The sequence below is a fragment of the Schistocerca nitens genome, chromosome 7 (assembly GCF_023898315.1).
Source record: "Schistocerca nitens isolate TAMUIC-IGC-003100 chromosome 7, iqSchNite1.1, whole genome shotgun sequence".
In the NCBI taxonomy this organism is placed as follows: Eukaryota; Metazoa; Arthropoda; class Insecta; order Orthoptera; family Acrididae; genus Schistocerca; species Schistocerca nitens.
The window spans coordinates 103,767,147-103,793,791 of NC_064620.1; the positions used below are offsets into that span (position 1 = coordinate 103,767,147).

General features: G+C 40.8%; 1 protein-coding gene across 6 annotated transcripts in view; it reads right to left on the reverse strand.

Annotated features, from left to right (window-relative positions):
• The window catches only part of LOC126195416 (E3 ubiquitin-protein ligase HECTD1), a 314,241-nt gene that overhangs the window by 159,831 nt on the left and 127,765 nt on the right, over positions 1-26,645 (reverse strand). For all 6 annotated transcript variants that reach the window (XM_049934021.1, XM_049934022.1, XM_049934020.1 and 3 more), the window contains 3 exons: positions 16,765-17,039; positions 14,644-14,896; positions 2,308-2,542 (listed from right to left, as the gene is read on the reverse strand). In XM_049934021.1, the coding sequence (XP_049789978.1) occupies positions 2,308-2,542; positions 14,644-14,896; positions 16,765-17,039 (763 nt within the window). The remainder of the gene's footprint in view (positions 1-2,307; positions 2,543-14,643; positions 14,897-16,764; positions 17,040-26,645) is intronic.

Below are 26,645 nucleotides of genomic sequence, written 5' to 3' on the forward strand. Positions count from 1 at the left end.
AAATCATGATCATCTCCTTCTACAGTAAATAATACTGACCCACAGCCAGTAATATTCAACACTAGTAGGTTACAGAATTCCAGGCGGAAACTACGCGTAGCTTGTAAAATATTTATACTCATTATATCCTGTCGTTCTAGGAATGAAACATACCTCTGGAAAACAGCCATTCAGTATATAAGCTACCACACAACAAATTAGGCTGAAGTCCAGAGGCTGCAAGCGAAATTTTTAATAAAAAGAAAAAGGCTGAAAGCTTCAATTCCGGAAAGCTTTCTCAGACCTTATCTCATAATAAATTCTGATCTATGGGAATGGATCCACTACTAATTTTGCAGTACACACTGAACTAAGACGAAGGTGCCAAATTGTATTTCTTTGCCTTGTAGAAGAGTAACATTTAAATTGCCTTCAATATCTCAAATAATTGTCAGCTTCTGCTGAATGTTCAGCTTCCTTCTTTTGCTGCCCAAAAACTTTCACAGTGCAGACTTCAATCACATGACTTACATGCAGAATTCAGCACTTGTTTGAAATTATCTACCAAACCCTATGACCCACTACTGGCAATAAAAATCGATTTAGAATGACTAATCCAATAACCAATTTAACGCGACTTGTTCAAAAATGTTAGGAACCGGGATTCAGTATCCAATACGTTTAAACATTTTATTATTTAAAATCAGACTTTTCTTAAAGCATGGTTCCTCTAAACCAAATTTCAATAGCATAACTCTAATGGAAAATTCAATAGGGCATACAGGAATATTCATTAAAAGCAGAAATTTCTTAACAGTGCCTTCATTAATATGGGATTTTACTATAGTAGATAAAAATTAACAAGATATATTAGCAAAGGTAATGAGTAACCTTTTCACCAACAAGATGAAACTGATTTTTTGATAATAAGCAGATCAATCAAATATAAACTGTGATTTTTTTATATACAGGTTTATTTAACCTACAGAAAAATTCACACTCACAAACTTATTTTTCTATATAGCCAGTTGCAGTTTCTTGATCCTGCGTTTGTAAAATGAACGTCGCTGTGTCAACAGCCAGCTGCAAACAAACACTTCAAAAGCGCCATAGCCATCAAATATGTGTATTTCGACAGCCTCCTTTAGTGATCCAAATAAATGAAAATCGCAGGGCGATAACTCCATTCCTTAAGAGAGAATGTTCTAGTATAGTCTGGCATAATTCCTGAATTTTTTGTTGAGTTTGGGCAGCTGCCTGGGTTAGACCACTGTCACGAAGCATGATGATATCCCAGATCATAAATAAGCGCCTTTTCTGATGATACACACATTTTGTGTGGTTCAAAAGTTGGCAACAGTATGTAAAGTTCACAAAACAATGTTCATAGAGAAAATCAACGAGAAGAACTCCTTTAAGATCAAGAAACACTGTTCCAAGAACCTTCCCCATGGAGAGTTTTTTTGCTTTGATGGGTACTGATTCATCATTTTTGTACATTCCATGCTGCTTTTTTTCCAATTCTGTGTTTAAGTGCATGTATGTTTCACCGCAGACCACCGTCTGGTGCAAAAAAAGTTCCCTTTCAGTTCTGTAGTGTGTTAGTACCAGTTTCCTCAAGACAATGAAATTTGTGCTCTGTGGTGAGAAGATGGGGCACCCACCTTGGGACACTTTCCAATCTCCAACATTGTCAGTAATGATCGCCTGAGAGCACTACCATAGATTACGTCAACCTCAGTATCAATTTCAGCAACTGTTATTCGGTGATCATCTTGAATAAGCTGGCTAACAATGCAAATATTCTCCTCAGCCATGCTGGTCCTCAAGCGATGCTAATGAGCTGCACTTTCAAGTGTGGCTCATGCTCATAAAAACTGTTTGTGCCAAGCATACACTTTAGTCTCTCTCATGGCGTTGTCCCCAAACTGTGCCAGAAGTCTTAAAAATTTCAGACGGTTTTGTGCCCTCTGTTGTGAGAGACTTTATTATAAAGTGTTGCGCAACAGATGGCAGTACCTCTTGCTCTGACATTTTGTTTCTGACTAAAGAAACAGTATGTCAACACTCCAGCTGTGGAGAACAATCAATCATCGGAAATGACAGCAACAATTACACCACTCCCCATTTACAAAAAAATTTGTAAAACAGAAATTCTGGTTTATATTTAATTTACCCTTGTCTAACATGGCCACTGCAAATCTATTATGTTATTGCTACATACGGAGTCAAGCAATTAAAATGAGAACAACGTGTAATAAGGGATTCTATTTTATGTTCTAATTATGAAGGGGATACAAAATATTGACACAAAGTGCTAGTTCTCACCAAGGTCATCGCAGACGCCTGTTACTGTCCCGTACAGTTCCAGCCCTGACAGACTGAGGTAATGTGTTTGACCCGAAGCGTTCTTCCCAGCCTGTTGCAGCCTTACATGGCGCCATCCTTGAGTTTCTTCAGCTGGTGGTTCCAAAGGCCATGAAGCTGTACTGCCTGGTTCATTCAGGCTGCCATCATCCACGTGAGTATAAAGTGTAGTCCAATTTACACCATCTTTTGACACCTGGATAGAGGAATTAGAACAGAAAATTCAAGTGCTGATAAAAATTGGTGCAACATTCGAGTGTCATTATGCTATGTTCGAGTGTCATTATGCTACGTTCGAGTGTCATTATGCTATAAATTGAACACTTAAACACAGTCTGGTGTTTGAGTGGCTATTTCCTAATTAAAATTGCAGAATTATTTTCAGTAATTTTTGCATGGGGGGTAGTACATTAAAACAAAAAGTAGTGGGGGAGGGGGGAAAACGGAAGAAGAAGAAGAAGAAGAAGAAGAAGAAGAAGAAGAAGAGACCTCGATCACACAACAGTCTCTATAATCAACAATTAATGTAGTGAACAGTAGGTATGATAGAAAATGAAAGTACATGTCGATGAACGCACTACAACTGGAAAGATGAGACTGGATTTGCTAGAACAATTATGTTTATTATCATTCACAATAATAATAATAAGAAGAAGAAGAAGAAGATTAGCCAACTTCCACAATAAGAATAATAGCGAAATCTGGGGCAATAAAAATCAGTGGCTCTTCATGTGTCCATGCGGCTGGGGAGGGAATACTGTCTACGGAGAAAGTTCCTTCTTTTTATATTTTCATGATAGAGATTGATTCATAAGAAATAAATTAATTGGAGATAAGTAGACTGTTTGTGCAAGTACATTACATAAACATCTATCAATGCATCTGTGGAGGGTAACTGCTTCATTTACCCGAGTATAAGATGACCACCCCCGTATTCTGTCTAATCAAAATTACAAACTTTTATTGAGAAATTATCAGCCTAAAAAAATTAGCATTACACCTATTCTAAACTTATTCCATTTATTGTCTTACGTTTTGATAATTCAAGGAGAAGTAAAATAAACAAAAAGAAATTGTTTACATTAATTTTTATCTTTACTACCTTTTTTGTTAAGCTTCTCATCTGTGGAACAACTATTTTGATTCAGGATGATGATGATCACAAATATTTAGCTGTTGAACATAAAAGAGGATTTCCATCTATACAGACATGAGAATGTTACAATGTCTTTCGATACAAAAGCATATCATCTGCCCACCACTCTCTTATTGCCTGTGCAGAACCAGCAGCTAACACACCACCTATCATTCCCATCATACTTCAAGGAGAGCATCAATGATATTGCTGCACGAAACACGGAAGTACGCCAGTGGCCCCAATCTAGACTTTTAGCATCTCCTGCAAAAATGTATGCCATTGTTAAGTATTTGTCCAATTTGTCCAATTTGTCCAATTCTGAAATCGATTCAGAGTACAAATGGATTGAGGCGAACTGCAGTTTAAACATGGTAGACATTTTCGTAAGGCTAAAGTACGCACTGTATGTTTCCATGATAGTAGCAAGATGAAATCTGCTGCCTGCCCACCACTCCCCTCCCCACACTTATTACAATTCTCTGTCAATCTGGTGTGTGTTCCTCCTCCAAACCTTATGTAGAGCTGTGCTTGGACAAGTAGAGCTGTGCTTGGGCAACAGTGAAACACGGACAGCAATATCTTCTAGGGTGCAGGTCATATGTAACAACATTAACTAACACACAAATAAAAAATCACAATCATGATTCAGTCCAATTCTTCAACTTTTGCTTGTCCCGCAATCTAGATATGTCTGTTGGTACTGTCTCTACAATGAGTCCTTCCACTATAATTTAGTCTTACAATAACAACTGCAGTCAGTTTAATGGGGTCTGTTTCATAAGAAACAACCTGGATTAACTTTTTTCCTAGTTTCATCTGAATGTCCCCATCTTGTTCCGAAGCTGATTAAAAACTGGTAACATTTTTCATCAATATTCTAATATGTGAACAGTGATCGAATATCTCTTAAATCATTAGTTTCTCACAACCAAACAAAATATTGATTGGGTTCAGAATCAAGTCATGGTTTTTGTAGGATAAGATTTTCACCTTTTAATGTTACCTTAACTTAAAAAGCAGCATAAATGTATGTGTATGGTATCCACACATGTATGAGAACCTTTATTGCAAACCCATTCAAACAATAGAAGTCTGTAAGTTGACAGAATTTAATGCTACTTCCGCCTGTGTTTCATATAATTGTCAATGGCACTGTTGTAGCAGCTAGTTCACAGTTTCTCTCGTATTCACTGCTGTTGAGTAAAATGCCACCTGATTGTCTGAACAAGATCGATACTGTATAGGGCGCTTCGGCATATCGAGAAATCTGGAGCTACTTGAACTAAAGTAGTATTTGCTAAGCCCCACTCTTTGAAATTCTTCAAAATAAATCTGTACAAAACTTAATCCAGCATTGCAAAAAGCTGACCTCAATATCAATTGTTTAACCTGCAAATATAAGATTATCCCGTCTTTTTCAAATGATGAATTTGGGAGAAAACCTCATCTCTCAATAGGCTACCTTCCTGTGTTAAAAACATGATTCAAACTGTTGTTATTCGGATCAATAACATTCAAATAGCATTTATGGTCAATATTCTCACAAAATGTTATTTTCATGTAATTAAAGCTTAAAAGTCATTAAATACCAAGATTTGGTCACGTTTTCGAAAATGCTCGGTTACTGGCCTGATGCTATGGTGTGGTGACGTCACAGACTAAAGTTACAATGTTTTTACATCTTTTTTTCTGCAAACAGTTTAGCTATTTAATAATGGAAAATGCAATTGCAACTTTTGAGTAACAACAGAAATGGAATTCTGTGAACGCTGATAGTGGGAAACCCTGTGAAAGTTTGTGTGTTTGTGCTACACCCATTTACAGCAGCAATATGTGCAATGACGGACATTCTTTTCCCTGCTTCTTGCAACATCATTAAACTCACCTACAAAACTCACTTAAAACTGAGGAATTGTAGAACTTTTGCAAATGGGCCACTATATTAAAACTAGACTGTCGACTATCAGTCATGAGATATGACGCAAAGCACAATAAAATTATTCTTGGCAAACCTTAGTGCTGATTTCCTATACGGAAGACACCCAAGCAGAGGTATTGGTCTGACGAGGTGTTCAATGCCGCAACGGATAGCACATCTGACTACGGATAATGAGGTCAAATGTTCAAGTCCCTGAAGGGTCAATTATTTCTAAAAGTTTTACACAAAATACGAAAATAGCATTAGCAAGAACAGATCATAGTAGATGTTTCAATGATAGGAGTACGATATATGTAGCTTCACATTAATCTTACTCTGAGAAATGGACAACAGAGGATAAATACATTTCCTTTGTGAACAAACTATTCACTTTTTTTGGAAAGCATTACTTGTAGTGAGGATATCACCATACGCCCACAATACAACGAGGTGTACGACGATGAGTTTCTCTATATAGAAAGATATAAAGCATGTACAACATGCAGGTAGCACAAACTTAACGTCTGTTATGTTTGGGAGTGTAAAATAACGTCAATGCTAAAACAGACTTACTTCATCTTCACACAAGATGAAACTTTACCAGTTTAAAAAAACTGCGATCCTAGCTTGACAGTATGAAGATAAAAAATATTGTTTCTACTAAAGTACAAAGACAAACATCAAGCACTCATGTAAATACCTCAAAGTTAAAGAACAAAAGATTGAAATAGTAAAAGAATTCAAATATCTCAGAGAATGGATTAGTTGGAATGCTGGGGAAAGCAAAGCAATGTAATCCAGAATAAGCAAACTTGAATTGGCCTTCCAACTACAAAAAAATACAAATAACAAAAAATCCCTTTCATGGGGGTCCAAAATTACACATTACAAGACAGTGATTAAGCCAGAAGCACTGTATGCAGCAGAAACACTAAACATGAATTTCAAAGGCCAAATGGAGAAACTTGAGCTAAAGGAAAGAAAAATTTTAAGAAAAATTATAGGACCAAAATTTCAAGACAATAAGATTATATACTTCAAAAATGAAACTCTCTACAAGAAAATTGAAAAACTTTCAGATACTATGCAAAAGAGGAGGATAAATTTTTATGGTCATCTTCTCAGAATCAATTCCAACAGATTAACCAAACAAATCTGACTTTTTCCGTAACCGCAAAATGAAACCCAACTTGAAACTTCCTGGCAGATTAAAACTGTGTGCCCGACCGAGACTCGAACTCGGGACCTTTGCCTTTCGCGGGCAAGTGCTCTACCATCTGAGCTACCGAAGCACGACTCACGCCCGGTCCTCACAGCTTTACTTCTGCCAGTACCTCGTCTCCTACCCAACTTATTTAAAGAAACTGAGAATGACCTAGTAGAATGAAAGATTTCAGAAAATTCACTTATCGATCGAACAGCTAAATTAATTACTAAAGATGAAAACTTAAGGTTCCAAGACAAATCTATACAAAAGTCAAACCCTTCATCTCGGAAGAAGAGAGGAAAAGAAGATCAGAAAGAATGAATGAAGAAATACTGGGCCCTAAGAAAAGAACACACAAAGAAATGATTGATCCAGCGTGCCCCAAAGAGGGTGAAATGGAAGAAGAAGAAGAAGAAGAAGAAGAAGAAGAAGAAGAAGAAGAAAGTACAAAGTGTGTGGTCACATTAATTACAAAATATCTTTTTGAAGGTGATATGTGCGAATAACAACTGCAAATTTAAATGCATGTAAACAACAAGGAAAACACAATAATATTCTGTTTCTGATCGGTCTGATGAAATTTTGTAATTGTGATTACGTTATCACATAAGACGAATGTCGAGTAGTTTTACAAATAAATCAAAATATTCTTCCAGGTTGGAGTCAAACCAGCAATTTATGAACATCATCTTGTAAGATTTGACACTCTACCATTCTGACAACTGATCTACCAGATAATTTATGTGAAGCTGGGTAAAATGACAACTCTCACTAAGATTTTAATTTTATTTAATGACACTATCGTTCCTTTTATAGTGGAAAGGCATATCTCTTAGATAAATTACTGTTAACCGCAAAGTGCAACACATTTTTAATGAAGATAGTGAACTTGTGTGTCAATGTGGTGGCAATTTGCTGGTAGAGTGCAACCACACTTTTTGCATCTTCTCACATTCTCTGGAACATTCAAACTTTTTCGGGAGTTATTATAGATGTGTTTGTTAATTATGGTACTACACACCATTTGTAACCATTTTTATGCAATGTAAATTCCAAAACAAGACATTACTGTGAATAGCTGTATAAAGTAGGAGCAGCGAGATAGGCAGTGACATCACAGGCATCATATGACTGGAATGGAGTGTTTTATTGGGCTTTCAAATTATTTGAATCTCATTTTCATTTTTATAAATGCATACTGACATTCAAGAGGAAAGCATGTTAGGGGGATAAAATAATGTAATTAATGCAAAATTGTTGAGGCTTTCGTGACCACTTGTTGACAAACTGCCTATTGGCTTCTGTCTCGGGTTCTTCGGCCGACTTTCATCTAATGATTTTTCTGACGGTTCGCCAGCACAAGTGGCTGGCATTGTCAAAGCTTCACCCTCCATTGCCGGTGGTGAACTGGAGCCAAGCTTGCGGCCGCAGACTATATGTACCTGGCGCGCCAACGTCCGAGGGCTTCTCCGCAGTCATTTCCGGTGCGGTTCTCCTCTTGCTACCTGCGACGGTCGTTCGCTGCAGCACGGGAAGCCAGGATCCGTTTACCTTAAGGCTTTCCTCTTTCTTGTTGAAACTGTTCGTGTGTTTTTGTATTTCTACAGCTTCTCTGAACAAGCACGTGTGATAGTGGTTCTCTACAGCCAGAACTACCGTGTTGGCGAATTTTATTACGTGGTCGGTCTCATTCAGTGCATGTTCTGCCACGGCCGATTTCTCCACCTGCCCAAAACACTTGGCCTCCTTGCTCCAACCACACGTGGGGAAGACCGACACATACATTAAGGACTCAGGACATTTCATTGAGAAGCCGAAGAAACTGAAACATGCACCAAACGACATCCTGGTCAGCTTTGATGTTCTTTTGTTATTTACGAAAGTGCCACTCGGTGACGCTCTGGAGCACATCGGTTCCATTTTCCCACTAGACATCAAAAAGCTCTTCCATGCATGTCTCACCATGAGCTATTTCACGTGGAATGGCGACTTCTACGAACAGCTGGAAGGCGTCGCCATGGGTAGTCCTCTCAGTCCAGTGGTGGCCAATTTCTTCATGGAACAATTCGAAGCACAGGCACTGGACTCGGCGACTTGCAAACCTAAGGTGTGGTACAGGTACGTCGATGATACTTTCGTGGTGTGGAGCCACGGTGAAAAACAGCTCCGTGACTTCCTAAGACACTTGAACAGCCTCCATGCCAACATAACATTTACCATGGAAGTAGAAAAGGACAAGAAACTGCCATTTCTAGATGTGCTGGTCACAAGGGAAGGCGAAAACCTGGGACACAGCGTGTATCGAAAACCGACACACACGGACAGATACCTGCACAAACTGTCAAACCACCACCCAAGCCAGAAAAGAGGCATGATTAGTACGCTTGTAACGAGAGCAGGACGAATATGTGAGCCGCAACACCTCAAACGAGAAATGCAACACCTGGAAACTTTTCTGAGGAGCAATGGGTACTCCACAAATTACATTAGAAGTGTAACAGAGCCCAACACTCGGCGAAGTAAGGAACCAGAAAAAGAAATGTCGGGTACGGCCTTTCTGCCATACATTCCCAGAGTGACGGACAGAATCGGCCGTACATTGCGCAAACATGGCATAAAGACGATATTCAAACCGACAAGGAAGATCTAAGAGTGTCTTAGATCGGCGAAGGAGAAAAGAGACCCACTTGCAAGGTCGGGAATATACCGTATACCATGCACATGCGGAAAAGTTTATGTCGGAATGACTGGATGATCAATTAACACCAGGATCAAAGAGCACAAGCGACACTGCAGGTTGGGGCAGGTGGAGAAATCGGCCGTGGCAGAGCACGCACTGAATGGGACCGACCACGTAATAAAATTCGCCGACACGGAAGTTCTAGCTGTAGAGAAGCACTATCACACGCGCTTGTTCAGAGAAGCTGTAGAAATACAAAAACACGCGAACAGTTTGAACAAGAAAGAAAAAAGCCTTAAGGTAAACGGATCCTGGCTTCCCGTGTTGCAGCGAACGACCGTTGCAGGTAGCAAGAGGAGAACCGCACCGGAAATTACTGCGGAGAAGCCCTCGGACGTTGGCGCGCCAGGTACATATAGTCTGCGGCCGCAAGCTCGGCTCCAGTTCACCACCGGCAATGGAGGGTGAAGCTTTGACAATGCCAGCCACTCGTGCTGGCGAAACGTCAGAAAAATCATTAGATGAACGTCGGCCGAAGAACCCAAGGCAGAAGCCAATAGGCAGTTTGTCAATGTAATTAACGATTTAACACAATTTCCAGAAAACAGTCAAATACCCTACTGGGTAAATATAGTATAATTTCAAATCAACTGAAAATTGATAAAAAATAAAAATCCTCTAACATCCTAACCCTACAACCTCTCTCATGAGACATCTGCAAAGGAACGCCCATCTAAACAATTTTATCTCATCTTTCTCCTAGGCTTCGACTGTCTATCGTCCCGCCCGGAAACGAAGAACATCTCTCACCTCTCCTTCATCTCTCCCCTCCTTACGTACATTGACATTGAAACCATCCAGGGCATTGTAGCTTAAGACAGAATCCACTTGGACAAAAGGATTCCAGTCTGCTTTTTAATCTTGCCAGATGGAGTGCACAATAGTGAGAGCACAAGCCCCTTCTAAAGGCCAATTGGAATAATGTTTTACAATTTTCTGAGGCAGTCTTTTAATGGCTTGTTTACGCCTACATCAAGAACCTGCAGTTTTGATGTCCAGGTAAGACGACTAGATTAGCCTCCAAAGCAGTAACTTAATTCCTTACTTCAGAGGTGAGGTGACCTTGAAACAACCAACACTAGCATAACTCTTCCTGAGCAGCACACCATGTACGTAACTTTAACTAGTAGTCAGCCAGTCATTAATTTTGTTGTCACCCAGACTTATTTTGGCAACATATCACTAACCCCTTACAGAAACTTCCCTTGGGCAAAGTTTTAACCCTCAGAATAACTTATGGAGGAGAGGCTGCTTTTCTCCCTCTACAGCGACTACTAACATCACAGCAATTCTTGGTTTTTCATTTCCAGTTGTACTTAATGAGATATTGTTCACCCTCTTATAATTTATTCTCTTATTGCTCAGCATATCAGATAAGACAGGTGTCTTGTCAGCTTTGTCAATCTGATGTAGAGGATGAAATTGATGCTGCCACATTTGGATTACATGTTTCTGGACGTGGAGTTTTTCGGTAAAATCTTCTAACATCATCTGCAGTAGTGAAGTACTCTGGATGGGGCAGAATGGCAGCACCAACCAATACTTCCAAGTAAATCACTTGACAGTCTTCACAGTTTTCAAGCCCTTCAGCAGGATTATTTGTCGAGAGACATGGGAAAGAACTTTACCTTCAGATTATCTCCCAGCTTTTCGCTTTGTGGGATTCCCTTCATGAAACTTAAGTTTACAGGTTACTCTCCAATGTGATGCTACACCTCACATAGCATTTGTCCAAACCTTACTCTCTACCAGATTCTCTGTTACACACAACTTTTTGCAAAAGAAAAAAACAGCAAGTCTGAAATTTGCTTCATTACTTTGCCAAATTCCACAGTTTGTTGAAAATTATCTTCCAGTGTCGCTATTCACTGATGACTAAATCTTACTCTTTAGTTAAAGAATAACTGTGCTTGTCCTGTCATGCAAGCACAATAATCGTTGCTACCTAACTGAAATATCGACTGATGAGGGTTACATTGTTACTTCATATACAACTAACCAGCAATATTACTGTGCCATATCGATTTAAGGCACGCACATTACAGTTTCTAAGATCTGAAAATACACTTGTTCTGTACGGTCATGCAGATAAGCAGCAACCTCATTTTTGGTGGAGGTCTAAGTCCAGGAATGTGGCCCATTGGGCAGAGGGGGACTACGTGAAGTGGATGAGAGAGAAAATGTTGAGGTCGTAAAGGAATGGTGTCCTGGCCCTAGGTCCAGATCACTAATATGTTATAAACTAACTTAACCAGACATGGACTTTGGGAGGCCAGGAAGGTTTCCTTTAGATCACCCATAAACACACTGGCATTGGAAGGTGCCGTGTGACTGCACCTCTCACGATTCCATCCATACTTTCAACTTTCATCCATTTCCAGCACACTAGCCACCTATAGTACCTGCCTCTTGACAGCTGCCATCTCTTCCAGAGGGGGGTGTGGCCCATATAGCCTGGCCCCCTGTGGACAGCGTATCTGCACTGAAAAGAATTCCAATGTGCAGAAGGTCCCTCAATGGCCTTGACAGATAAGCACTATTCCTCAAACGCAGTCTGCAAACATTTTCCCATGCCTTATCCTCACGCTCTCCTAATCCTTCCACCAGTTCCAAGAACCTGCTGCAAAGGAGCACCTACGTATCACTCAATACCATGCCGGGCTGGAGCAACTGAGCAATTTGATTATCTATCACCATGGTGGAAATAAGGGACCAATCCTATCTATGATCCTTAAGTGGTATTTCACTGCTCACCCAGGCTCCACAACATATTGCTCCATCCTTATGTCCTCTCACTCCCAACACTTTGCCATAGGCATCATATCCCTAAGTAAGAGCCAAGTGCAAGACTTGCCTGATTCACCTGCCCAACACAGCCTACTCTAGTCCTGGCACAGGCTTATCCTATCCTATCAGAGACAGGACCCCACCAATGAAAGCAGCCATGTCAAACAGTAACTCTACTGCAATTTCTGCACAGCTTTTTATATGGCCTTGACAATCAACCAACTGCTCACCCAAATGAATGTCAACTGCCATTCTGCACCCAAGAGCAGACCTGACCACCTAGTGGCGGAACACACTGCTCAGCACAATAGACTATATCCATGGCTGGTTCATAGACTGTCATTTGGATCCTTCCCCCAGACCAGCTTTTCTGAACTATGCAAATAGGCACTATCCTCCAAGCACATCCTTCATTCCCATAATCCTCCTAGCTTCCATCTCAATGAATCTGTTGCACCCTCACCCTACACGTAAAATGTAGGTGCACAGGTGCTCTAGCTCGCTGACACACACCCCTCCCCTCCAATCTACCAACTGAACTCCAGTCCCGGCAACGAAACCAAGCAAAGTTTTCATTCTTTTTTTGTGTTACTGATGACAACTCAATGCTTCTAGTATTCATTGCTTACGTTTATATTATTTAAATAATAAAAAATCATTTACGCAATGGCCACCATTTTCCCCTAAGGCTGTATGCTTAGCCTGTTTTAAGTTTCTGTAAGTTTTGAGGAATAGTCAAAAATTATAATTTTATCTTCTCCATAGATACGGATAACAGGAAAGGGAAAAATGAAAGATGTACTAGTTAACGAATGGACAGATGTGCAAAAATTAATTACATCACATTGCAAAATTAGAAAGACAGTATTATATCTAAACTAGGATGCACAAGGTATAGTTTTAAGGGATCACATACCACAAATTTCAGGATGCACAAGGTATAGTTTTAAAGGATCACATACCACAAATTTCTACAACACAAACTGAATGAGAAAATATACTGTGAGCATGACCACTACGCAAGAAAAAACAGAGGAAGCTTAACTCCAGAACATAATTCAATTATATATGAAGATTAAACACAAGGTTGAGACAAAAAGAAATACAGCCATTTGACCAATAACTATCTGACCACAATGTAAGTAAATGAATGTGCCTTGAAATCTACATACAAAGTCCTACCACGAAGGCAAGCACGCAAGGTATTTTACTGTATCGTAGTTTTGGTCCTGTTGTCTACAAAACGTCATTTGCATAAGACAATGGCCAAGTCAAGTTTTAAGTACACTTCTGTAAGTAATTTCTAGGCATACTTGTTTAGTTTTACAATAATATACTTTATACACTAAGTAGTATCTATAACACACCTCATAAATTTAAATATCCTTTAATGGAGTAAAAGCACTGATGCAGTAAATAAGACTTTAGAGATTTTCCAAAGGTTTTGACCTCAGTAATAGCTCTTATGTTTTCAGTAAGTTTTTTAATGAAGTTTAACACCCACGTGGAATGAACCTTTTGGCACAGAGGTGTGTTGATTTGGGTTCTAAATAAATTTTTGCATTATCTAGTAAACTGATCATGTACATCACAGTTTTTTTGCAGACTGCATCCTTACCTATTACATTTATTTTAAAGAATATAAGAGTATTCATAAGGCATACACATGCTAATGGAGGAATACCAGATATCTTAAACAGAGGTTTGCAAGCGTCTCTAGTTTTGCATCTACACAAGATTCTAATGGCACTTTTTTGTAATTTGAGAGTGCTATTAGCTGTCAAAGTTTCCCCAGAAAGTGACTCCATATATAAAGCGAGTATGGAAGTAAGTATGGTATGCATTCGTTACTATTTTCTCATTACAGCATGATTTTATAGAGCAAAGAATGTAACATGACTTGCTTAGTTCCACATTAAGATATTCAGTATGCTTATTCCATTTTACATTGTTCTGCAGTTGAAGACCTAAGAATTTGATTTCAGTAATATTACCAACTAGTCTGTCGTTGATAGAAACCAATGGGGTAAACATGTCCTTGCTTGGAGCTTTGTGGAATTTTAGTGCAAACATTTCTTCCCCCATTTACATTTTATTAAAACCTTTCAAAAATTTGATTTCTTGAAATTATGTGGAAAAAGAAATTATTTAGTTTAATAGCAAATTGTGACTGTGCAATAATTCATAATACTCAAATACTCAATAAGCATGTAGCACACCACTTACATACCCCCCCCCCCACTCACACACACACACACACACACACACACACACACACACACACATTCCAATATACAAAATTATTTTAGCACTGTCACCTTCAGCAACTTTTGTGTCTATTTTTGTTTAACATACATTCACTGTCTTGAGATCATCACCCACAGTTTAAAAATACGAATGCTACATCCTCGCTCAGCCCCAACCTCCAAGCTTATATTACACTTAATGTGGAACTGTTTCTTAAAAATAACACAAAAAATGACTCCCTAGACTGTTCCCAGTCTTACCTGAAACAGCCAGTTCCGAAGAGCAGATCTCCCATAACCACGAGCATGGCGCAACGTGTAACTGGTAGGAATAAGCCAGAGGCCAAGGTCAACAGCAAACCAAGCACGCTTATCATCATTTGTATGGCAGTTTAGGGCAGAGGTGTCACGGCTCAGTATATCCTCTAGACGTCCATACGGCAGGTTACGGCCATCTGATGAAGTCACAGTTACAAGTCCAAACTGTGCTGGGTTAACCCATTCTGGACTTGTCCTGTAAATATTCGCGTGATTATTGTGTGCCGAGGTTGTCAAAAACAAGATAAGTTATAATTTCAGGATCTGTTCTCCCAACAAATTTCAAAAGCTCACTGAGCACAACCTAATAGCAAATATATATCCAAAATAATGAAGACGGGATGCAGATATTGAGGACATCACCTTAATGTGAGGATGGCAAAAATTTATTAAATTCATCAAAATTAAAAAACAAAGATACTTTCGTGTTACTGCCACGAGATTCTCAATTAAAGGTATCTGCTCTTAACTGAGACATGAATTATGTTCTTCATAATGACACTGCAATACCTGTATTTTGTAACATGTCAGTGATTTATATTTTCCATATAGCTTGTGAAAGTCTCCTATCTGTTACAAAATAAATTACAGTGTTTTAAGTCTGGTGCTCCCTTTCTCTTCCTCTCCAATTCTCCAATTTTTGTGCAACAGGCCACAATTAAATTTAAACACAGTAAGGCATCTTAAGCTATATGCTTTTCCCATAGCCCCTTCCTTGCAACTCCCCCCACCCCCTTCACCACCACCAGTGCAGCTTGAAAGGCAGAGCTGCTTCTCAGAATACCCATAATGCACACACACACGAAGTAGATGTGATGCTAAACTCTACGAGCACTCAGAATCTGATACAGCATTTAGTCTTTGTGTAAGTGCCTGTAGTAACACACTGTGTTGAGATTATGATGACAGCTGGTAACATGAAAATTGGTGTTGGTATGTTGGACTCAAGCAGCCATCTCCTTTATCTATGACCTGCAGAATCCACAAGAAAAAGTTCTCCATTTTTCTTCTCTTTCACAGTGGTGTGTGTTTAGATGTTCTAAGAATGTGGCCTCATGTTTTTGTACTGTATCTCCAGAAACAGGTGAATTTTAGGACTTCTAACGGAAGTGTACCAACACTTATCAGTTTGTTCAAAATACAGTTATTGGATAGGTCAAGCTAAGCAAGTTAGTATCAAAGTTCCATTTTACAGGCAAGTTCCCCTTCAGGGACGTTCCTGCCCCTAGTTTCTCATGGATGCCAGTGTGTGTTCATGGTGAGGTACTAAATGAATTCGCTCACAATATTAGCTTCACACAGTTGCATCAGCAGTTAACTCATCAAAATATTTTAGTTATTACACCAATATTGGATATAATGCTGAAGAACCATTTAAGAAATACAACACACAAAAAAATGACAAAAAGACAATTTATTTTGTATGTAAATAATAGTAACTGTTTCACAGCAGCTATCTTGCCAAATATATTGCCAAAAGATATTATCAAATTACTACTGCTGCGAGAAAATGATTAGCCATCTCTATGCGGAAAATCATAAAATTAAGAATGAGTGAATGAGTAGAAAGTTTCACATCTGAGGATGTAACTGAGCCATTATTTTGATCTTAGTTATTCCTGAAAAAATATTTTACCAAGCAACACTCGTACTTTACTTGTTTCCTTCATACGAACAAAGCAGAGAATTCAAATATGTATTTAACCCTATTATATGGTAAGTATTATGAAAATTATAATTTCATGAAAACTGAAATCTAATGTGAATGTTCACAAAAAGTAAAAATCTTGCTAGCAGCAGCTGTTTGTGCGTGTCAATGACCTGGTTATTATGGAGAAAACACTTATCTAACATGTTAAGAAATGGGGCAGATTGAGAACTGAATCAAATTATGCAAATTTTTAACTAAGATATGAGCAATTAAACATGATGGTCTTTACAGTACACAGCCTTCAAACATGTTTATGAAACTATTTTTATCTAGGAAGTCTTTTTAAAATAATTCATGAACTATGCTGTGAAGCTTATACATCACGAATGGTTGAATTACATAGCCCAACTTACTTTGCATTAGTGCCAATCCAGTAGAAGAGGCCATTTTCATCAAAATCATGTTGCTGCAAGAATGTAATGCGCCCTTGTTCTTTAATACGTCGTACAAAAGAGAAACTTGTACGTTCATAGTCATACCACTGTTTAGCCACCATTTTCAGCAAGTAGCGCTCTAATTGCTGAACAGTTGCCAACGGTTCCATCTTGAGGCAGCGTCCTGTGCGATCTATCAATGACGATTCACCCGGAGCTTTCTCCAGTCTGAATCGAATACGCCTTGTGAGTATCTGCAAGAAGCATTGAAAACTTATCACTATCCATTCAAAAAATGACAGAAATCAAAATTAGTTAGCAGGGTGGGGTCAGATGTTCATGGTAACTTTTTGCAGACTATATAATGACCAGCACACACAATTTTATGACCAACTGAATTTTGGTGGCCAAAAGCTTACTTTTTGACAGTCTTTTTGCTGTGTCTGTCTGTCTGTCTGTGACTTGGCATCTCCATTGTATAGTGAGTAGCAACTATTCTTTTCATAATATTGTCATATTCCATCCCATACCACATTTTTCATTGTTTGGTTTTGTTTAAGGCTAAAACAAAAAGATGAGCTAAGCACTCTGTGGGGGATTAAAATAGTCAACTTAATAAAACAGAGAGGAAGTAGTATAATACAGAATCTCTTAGTACGAGTACCACATCAATATCAGATACATAGATGTAGGCCCTATATGCCAATAAATTAACTTCTAATCTCATAAATTAATTCCTATGCTTCGCACAGCATGGAAACTGTGAGGGATCACTAAATAGGACCTCTGAATGTCTGTCTATGTGTGTGCATTTGTAACTAAATTATTATGTAACTTCCGCGATCCATATGTTCTGTGTAAATAAATGTCTATGTTGACTGGTGTTGTTCAGTCATTTTATAATTTTTCCAACAGAAAAACAGTTAAAAGCCAGTGGCCTTAAATCTGTAGCTGAAACTACCTGGTTGGATCTCTTTAAATTAGGTTCAGTTGTCATTCCACAGACCCCAATATGAGATGATTCTCGGGAGTGTGGAACATGTCAGAAAGTAGAACATAAAAAATAAACAAGATCTGAACATTAACACTCACTTCCCTGATCATTTGTTAGGAGATTGTCAATAAATGTGAATACATTACAGTAAACTGGAAATATTAATAACTGTAGAATTAATACACTGTCAGAATGAAACATACTTATGCACTTTTAATGAATTTATCATACATAGAATACCTAGTAATCTGACTGTTATGACCAAGTACTTTCAAAACTGAAACCTAACCAACATTTTTACTTCAGCTGGTCTAACAATCCCTGTTAAAATATTCATCTACAGAGTAGGCGGCGTTGCCTACCAAAAAGTCTTTCAAACTCCGTTTCAATTATGTTTCATCTGAATCCAAGTTTCTGATGGCTGCCGCCAATTTACTGAAAATGGCTGTTCCCGAACACTGGACACGTTTTTCAACCAAGGTATGCAATTTTAGTTCTATATGTAGATTGTCCTCATTCCTCACACATGACAAGACATACGACTGTTGTGCCTCAACAGCAATTGTACAAGAAACAGTATGTTTTAACCATCATCTCATCTCAAAAAATGAAGTTCTGCAATCAATGTGGTATGGAGATAGCAATGTGTACCATGCCTGTGCCCATGTACCTGCAACCAAACAAAAAAATTAATTACCTAACTATTTTTGAGGTGATAATTTGAACTTTATGAATGCACGCCACATACAACTTTAGCTGTTGCACTTGCAAACTAATTAAATCGTCATGATCTCTTTCACCAACAATTGCGACACCACCTTCTCCTGACCTGGAAGCAAGTTCTCTCTACAAAGTACGCAGGTCATGCAGCATGTGTGGCAAAAAGCAGCTGTGAAGTTTATCTGCACAATGAAGTATTATGTTCTCCAGTGTGACTTTATCAAATGACACAACCATTGGTAAGCTTATGATTCATGTAATAGAAAGTGTGTTCTCTAGTTTGTCATTTACTGCTTTACACAATAATTCTGGTAAAATTTCTTCTCACACACACACACACACACACACACACACACACACACACACGTGCGCGCACTCTAAATATTCTCATTTGTATGTTATTTCTCACTACATTTCCACTTGAAAAAACCTCTTCCAAAAATCCAGTGTGTTATGAAACTCTGCGACATATCAGTAAGCAAGCGACATATCAGTAAGCAACATAGTCTCAAGTTTTGCTGCTGTTTATTCGTTGGTTGATTGGTTTAAAGGCAGGAGAAGGGACCAGACTACGAGGTCATCGGTCCCCTAATAAAACAATGCCACAAGTGTGAGAATAAAACAGAAGAAGCATATAACACAAAACAGAAAGAAAGGAGAAGTCACAAGAACGAAAGGGAAGGCAACGAACACTAAAAGGAATAAAAGAGGACAAGAAAACAACAGAGGTGCTAGAAATAGAAGAGAGTAAAACATGAAAGCAGATTACAATGGCTGGCCAACCACGAGAATAAAAAGGGAAAGCCAGCCACTCTTCAACACATTAAAACCTCCACCCTAAAAGCACTAGGGTAGAGGACACAGAGGGGCAAAGTACATGCGCTAACACTGAGGTGGGTCCTCGCAACGCAGTAGGTAACCATGCGTTAGCCACATACGGCCAATGCAGAGCCAGCAGAGGGCAACTGATTCCCTGCGAGAAGCCTGCATGGAAGACTTCCACACATTCATAGTCTCCTTAATGACACACAGTTTGTTGTGCGTGCTGTTATGCCATTCCGTCTCCCAAAGCCGGAAAACCCTGTGGTGTAAGACAGAATGCAGGTCAGCTTCGGAGATGCCTATCTCCAGAAGCGGTTTCCACGTCACCTGTTTGGTCAGCCTGTCGGCAAATTCGTTGCTGGGGATTCCAACGTGTCCTGGGTTCCACACAAACACCACGAAGCGGCGGGACTGTTCCAGGGCATAGATGGACTCCTGAATGGACGCTACCAGAGGGTGGCGAAGGTAGCACTGGTTGATAGTTTGTAGGCTGCTCAATGAGTCAGTACACAGGAGAAACGACCCGCCAGGGCATGAGCGGATGTACTCAAGAGCACGAGATACAGTGCCAGCTCTGCAGTGAAAACACTGCAGCCAACTGGCAAGGAGTGCTGCTCAATATGTCCAACATGAACATATGCAACGCCTTTGTGACAATCAGCCATTGAGCCGTCGGTGTAAACTGATTCAGAGCCCCGGAACACGGCAAGAATCGAAAGGAAGTGATAGTGGAGAGCGGCGAGGTTAACGGAGTCCTTAGGGCCATGCAAAAGGTCCAGCCGAAGCTGCAGCCGAGGCGTACACCATGGAGGCCTATGTGAACGGACCACACGTGGAGGTGGTAAAGGGAAGGACTCCAGTTCGAAGAGAAGGGACTGCACACGAACCGCAATCATTAGCCCCAATCTGGGCTTCCGATGCGGGAGATGGACTGCCGTGGGCGGGAAAAGGAGACGGTAATTCGGATGCTCAGGGGAACTATGAATGTGTGCTGCATAACTGGCGAGCAGTTGTGCACGTCTGATCTGCAGTGGCGGGGCACCAGCCTCCACCAGTACACTGGTCACCGGACTCATCCTAAAAGCTCCTGTCGCTAATCGAACCACACAGTGGTCCACAGGCTCGAGTAAATGCAATGCTGAAGGCACTGCCGAACCATAAACCACACTCCCATAGTCAATTCGGGATTGGACAAGGGCTCTGTAGAGCTGCAGCAGCACCCTAACTGGTGTTGCTCAGGCAACAGAGGGCACTGAGGTGCTGCCAGCACTTCTGCTTGCGCTGATGAAGATGAGGGAGCCAGGTCAATCGAGTGTTGAAAACCAGTCCTAGGAATTGATGTCTCTTCTACAGTGAGTGGATCGTCATTAAGGTGAAGTGCAGGTTCCGGATGGACGGAAAGACGCCAACAGAAGTGCAAGACACACAGCTTTGCGGCTGAAAACTGGAAGCCGTTGGCTAGAGTCCATGACTGTGCCTTGTGGATGGCTCCCTGGAGGCGCTGCTCAGCAACAACAGTGCTGGAGCAGCAGTATCAAATGCGGAAGTCATCTGCATACAGAGAAGGTGAGATGGACGGCGCGACAGCTGCTGCTAGACCGTTAATGGCAACTAAAAATAGAGAGCACTCAATACAGAGCCCAGCGGGACTCCATTCTCCTAGATATGGATGGAACTAGGGAGTCACCAAATTGGACACGGAAAGAACGGAGTGACAGGAAGTTTTGGATAAAAATCGGGAGTGGTCCCCGGAGACCCCACTCATACAATGTGGTAAGGATATTATGTCGCAAGTCATGTATGCTTCACGTAAGTCAATAAAGATGGCAATCAAGTGTTGCCATCTGGAAAAGGCTGTTCGGATGGCAGACTCGATGGACACAACATTATCAGTGGTAGAGCGACCCTTGTGGAAGCTACCCTGACATGGAGCCAGCAAGCCATGTGACTCCAGGACCCAACCCAACTGCCGACATACCATATGTTCCAGCAGCTTACAAATGGCTCTGAGCACTATGGGACTTAACATCTGAGGTCATCAGTCCAGCAGCTTACAAAGAACGTTGGAGAGGCTGATGGGCCGATAGCTATCCATATCAAGCAGGTTTTTACTGGGTTTGAGCACCAGAATGATGGTGCTCTCCCACCAGTGCGATGGAAAGATGCCATCACACCAGAGCCAGTTGGAGATGACGAGAAGATGTCGCTTGTAGTCAGATGAGAGATGTTTAATCATCTGGCTGTGGATGCGATCAGGCCCAGGAACTGTGTCGGGGCAATGTGCAAGCGCACTGAGGAGCTTCCACTCTGTAAATTGGGCATTATAGGATTCACTGCAGCATGTACTGAATAAGAGGACATTCCTATCCAGCCGCCATTTGAGTGTGCGAAACGCTGGGAGGTAATTCTCCGACGCAGAGGCTTGAGCAATGTGCTCAGCAAACGCGTTTGCGACGGTACATAACTTGCCATTTATGCTAACACCGGAGACAGCTGTTGGGGGCCTGGTACCCGAAAAGACATTTGATCTTTGCCCAGACTTGGCAAGGTGACGTGTGTCACCCAATGGTGGAGGTGTCTCTCTCCCAACACTCCTCCTTCCGTTGTTTGATAAGGTAGCGAACACGGGCACGGAGCCGTTTAAAAGCTATGAGCTGCTCCAGGGAAGGGTGCCGCTGTAGAGCTCGCCGACGCTCCTTAATTGCTTCAGCGACTTCCTGCGACCACCAAGGGACTGCCTTATGCTTCGGGCAGCCTAAAGAGCAAGGGGTCGCATTTTCTGCCACAGAAACAATTGTGCTAGTCACCTGCTAAACTGTCACCTCGATGTTACCTTGTGGGGAATATTCAGCAGTGACAGCAGAGGTGAAAGTTCCCCAGTCCGCCTTGTTCAAAGCCCATCTCGGCAGGCGTACGTGAGCCTGATGGTGGGGCAGTGACAGGAAGATGGGGAAGTGGTCACTACCATACAGGTCATCATGTGCTCTCCAGTGGACAGACGTCCCAGATGGTTGGAGGGGTGTTGCTCCCAAAGTAGGTGGTGCAGGAGCAATAGGGAGGGAAATGCCCTCCACCATCAAGGGGGCAGGTGTAGTCTTCCAGCTCTGAGATGTGACCTAAGTTGGCGGAGCTGATGGTGCCACAACTGTTGTAGCAGCGGCGTAAGGTGATGTCATACGCAGAGGATGCAGGCATTCAAATTTTCTCTTAGCCTCAGTGTAGGTCAGTCGGTCCAGGGTCTTGTACTCCATGATTTTCCCTTCTTTCTGGAGAATCCTGCAGTCAGGCGAGAAAAGGCAAATGGTGCTCTCCGCAGCTGGCACAGATGGGAAGCCGAGCACATGGAGTATTTGGATGTGATGGGCGTCCACTATCTCGGCATTTGACACTGGAAGTACAGCGGGATGATATATGGTCGACTTCCAGCACTTAAAGCACCACATCGGGGGAGGGATACAGGGCTTTACATCACAGCGGTAGACCATCACCTTGACCTTCTCACCCTCAAAGGTCAAGATGAAGGCACCGGTGGCAACCTGGAGAACTGGACAAAATGTACACCTTGCCGCTCTAAATATGATACCCTGGACCAAATTTAAGCTCTTATGGGGCATGATGGTTACAGAAACATCCCCCAGCTTCTCACAAGCAAGTAACTCCCGTGACTGGGCAGAGGATGCTGTTTTGATCAAGACTGACCCAGACCTCATTTTGGACAAGCCCTCCACCTCCCCACACTTGTCCTCTAAATTATCAACAAAAAATGAGGCTTCATCGTCATGAAAGATTCCCCATCAGCCATCCCTAGCCTGACGTTCCTACCATGGTGTGGCCAGGGAGGGGAACGATTTGGGGTCATACTTATGTGCGTTGAATTGAGCTCGTGATCACTTAGAGACTGCTGGTGTTTCACCACCAGCAAGAGATGATGGACTATGCTTCATCGCGGATCATCCGCCCTGATGTCATCCACTCCAACCAGGGGCCCTCCCCACGGGCGCCACCCAGCTGCAGCAAAGGCCACCTGGGAGGATGGCCATTGCCAGGAGTCGCGATGCCCCAGGGGGATGGGCATCTACCCCTTGGCATACGTGGGGAGTTAACAGTGCAGGCATCAGCAGAGCGATCCCTGTGTGATCAGAGGGCTACAACCAACAGGGTACGTGGCGGGCCCACCACAACGGACTGGCAACCGTGCTGGATATCAGGTGCAAAGAAGTACACGGTCGTCGTCAATGCAGAAATTGACACTGCATAGTGCGTGGTGGAAAACGCACCCAGGGAGGTGTCCTCACCCAAGAGATGGAGAATGGGCAGGACTGCAATGCGATGACGAGAAAGAGGGCTAAAGATCTCAATGCGCAATGGACATGATTCACCTCGTAAGGCGCTCTTCCCCAATTGGCTCGCTCTTTGGGAAAATTTTGACGAATGGAGGTCAAACCATCACATAAAGACGAAACACATGTGAAACTCCTTTTAGTTGCCTCGTACAACAGGCAGGAATACCTGGGGGTGGGGGTGGGGGTATTTATTGAGTAATAGACATTTCTTCCATTTTATGTGTCACATTTCTGAATTACTCATGAAATGTCAGTATCAGAGCAATTATTTGTAACTCTTTATGAAGTAAAATGGGATACTTTATCAAATGAACCATAATCCTTTTGGTTACTGTGAAGACGCATTACATGCCTTCAAATTACAGTTACACATATAGGATCACTTGCTCATGACCTGCAGAATATTTTTATGGTAGCATACTGAGAACCAATTTGATCCCACAAAAAGACAGGAAAATAATCATCAGCCCAAGCACAGCATCACTCACTGGATAACCCAAGCACAACCCATGTGCAGAAGTTGCTTCTGTATCTATACCACCATTCAATCACCTGCATAATGTGGCTCACCTTGAGAAACAATTTCTTACAGGGCTACTTACCATCCTCACAATCCATGTTATTAAGCTGAGGTCCCCATTCTCTGTAACACACACTATTCCACTATGACACAGAAGACTGTTCCTGAAGCATGCACAGAGCTTCCAGTCCATAGTGAAAAATTGCTCCCAGGTCAGAGCACCTATGTCTTCAACAGTGTTCCTATTTCACCTTTCCTGATGTTGTCCACCCAGTTTCCATTAGGCTAATGTCTCTGTCTTTACTGATCTCTTGGAAACCAAGAAAGAAATTCCTTGTTATAATGACCACCCATTCACTTGGATATAGCGTCCACCCGCTACCATTTAATTTTAATTACAGTCACAATTATACCTTTTACTAGTCTGTCCCCTTATCCATTTGTTTGTTTTCCAGTATCTCGCAATTATTCTAAAAAGGGAAGGGGAAGGGGGGGAGCGGGCAGTAGATACATGGAAAGAATATGTTGCACCTCAACTGGGGCAATGTAGCTGAGTGATTTTGGTGAAGTATGTTAATTCAACAATCTTATTCCAGTAGCCTCATCATGAAAGGATGCCTTCAACAAAGTGGAATGAGTCAAGTTATATGTAAACATGAAAAAGCAACCACCGCAAGGCACTTCTGTGAAGTATACTAACAATTTATTGTAAGTACTGCTAATTTACTCACCGTAATAACTATGTGAAGCACTTTTTTAAAAAAAATTTATGGATGTCCAAAAGCTTAACTAAGAGCAAAACTGTTCTTATGTGCCCATTTACTGAGCAGTGTCAATTGAGGAGAATTTTTTCAAAACTCTACACACATCAAAATGTAATTCTTTGAGGGAACACCTTTTTAAAGTATCATATCAAAATACTAATTACGTAAACAAGATAATTTAACAGTTACACAGCTTTTGCAGGCGTGATTCTGACATTGTGTTTGACTTTTCTAAAATTTTCATTGTTTCTTTCATAATAGAGGAATGAAGTTTCCAAGATTTTCAAAAGTCAATAAATGCAAGATGGAAGTTAAAAGTTTTGTCTGTACATATTCAAACTAATTTTTTTCCGTTTCTTTTTTATTTTTAACATTTATTACATTAGAAGGTACTTTACTGTTCATTTTGTATAGAAATACTATAATGCACCACAATATTATACTCCAATATCATACTTTTCCATAAATGTTTGACAGGCAGCTGTGGAAGATAGCAACAAACACTTCTGAAATATAACAGAAAACACTGGGTACAACAACACTAAAGTGGAAATCTACTGCTCACTTTCAACAATGTCCTTAATAAAAATCTTCTTCTCCTTCTGATATGTTAAAATGCCTAAGACCTGTTTTTCTTTTCCTTACTGGCCACATTCTCCTTTACCAAGGTGGCTGCTTGCCTCACTTCCTGGCTGCTGTTTCTGAGTTTCTGTACCTCAACCTCTCCTGAGCTTCCATTATAAGTGTCAGATACTGACAAAAATATCCTGTATCAGACTTTTTGCCATCACTCACTGAGCTGTTATTTTGAAAAGCATCTTAGATCATAGAGCTTTTAGTGTACTGGACCTGATATCCCTTGTCTTCCAAACTTAAGCATCTTGACAATGCCATATTGTTCCAGCACTTTATAGTATTCAATTGGTTAAAGAATACTTCCTTTTCCTGTAGTCTTTAGCCCTCTGTCAAACACTCCGTCAGTGCTACAGCCATGACCAAAAATAAGGAAATAATGTATCAGCTTATTAAATTTTCTGCTTTCGTCCACAAAGGTCATTAGTGCACACGAAATTACTGTAACTGTTTTGACTGGTACAGGAGTCAGAAAATAACCGAACTTTGACTATTTTCTGGCTGGGGTGCCTCAAGGTTTTTGGGAAAACCTAATAGAGCAGATGCTACTTAGTTACATACTTTCTGTCCTGTTTCAAGCGAAGTATAAAAAGCAGTCCTTTCCTTTGTCTGTGCTCAAGAATGAACCATAATGTACAAACTGTATAGACAATCCTGGCTTGAGTAGGATACTTCATCAACGGAGAGCTTTCATTTTAGCTGATTCTGTTTTATATCTAACTATACTGTAACCACATTTGTGTTTCCCTCCTCCATTATTGCATTGAACTTTCTTTGCACACAGTTTGTGGAAGCTGTGATTTGTTGTTAATTGATTAATTTTCTCCAGATCTTGGTCCTTTTGAGAGTGTTTTTGGACATCCCTGATGATGTTTCAAATGTTGCGGTACATACAGGTGCTGTCTAGCCATGTTTTTCCTCATGCTGTATTCTTCCTTTTTGCTTCTTTACTGATGCTCCTTCTCCCTGAAAAACCTTGCTCGAACTGAGCAATAATCAGAAAATGTTGTTGTATAAACAACTAATTTACTTCTGATGTTGGCAATTGTGGCAAGTGCTTGTCT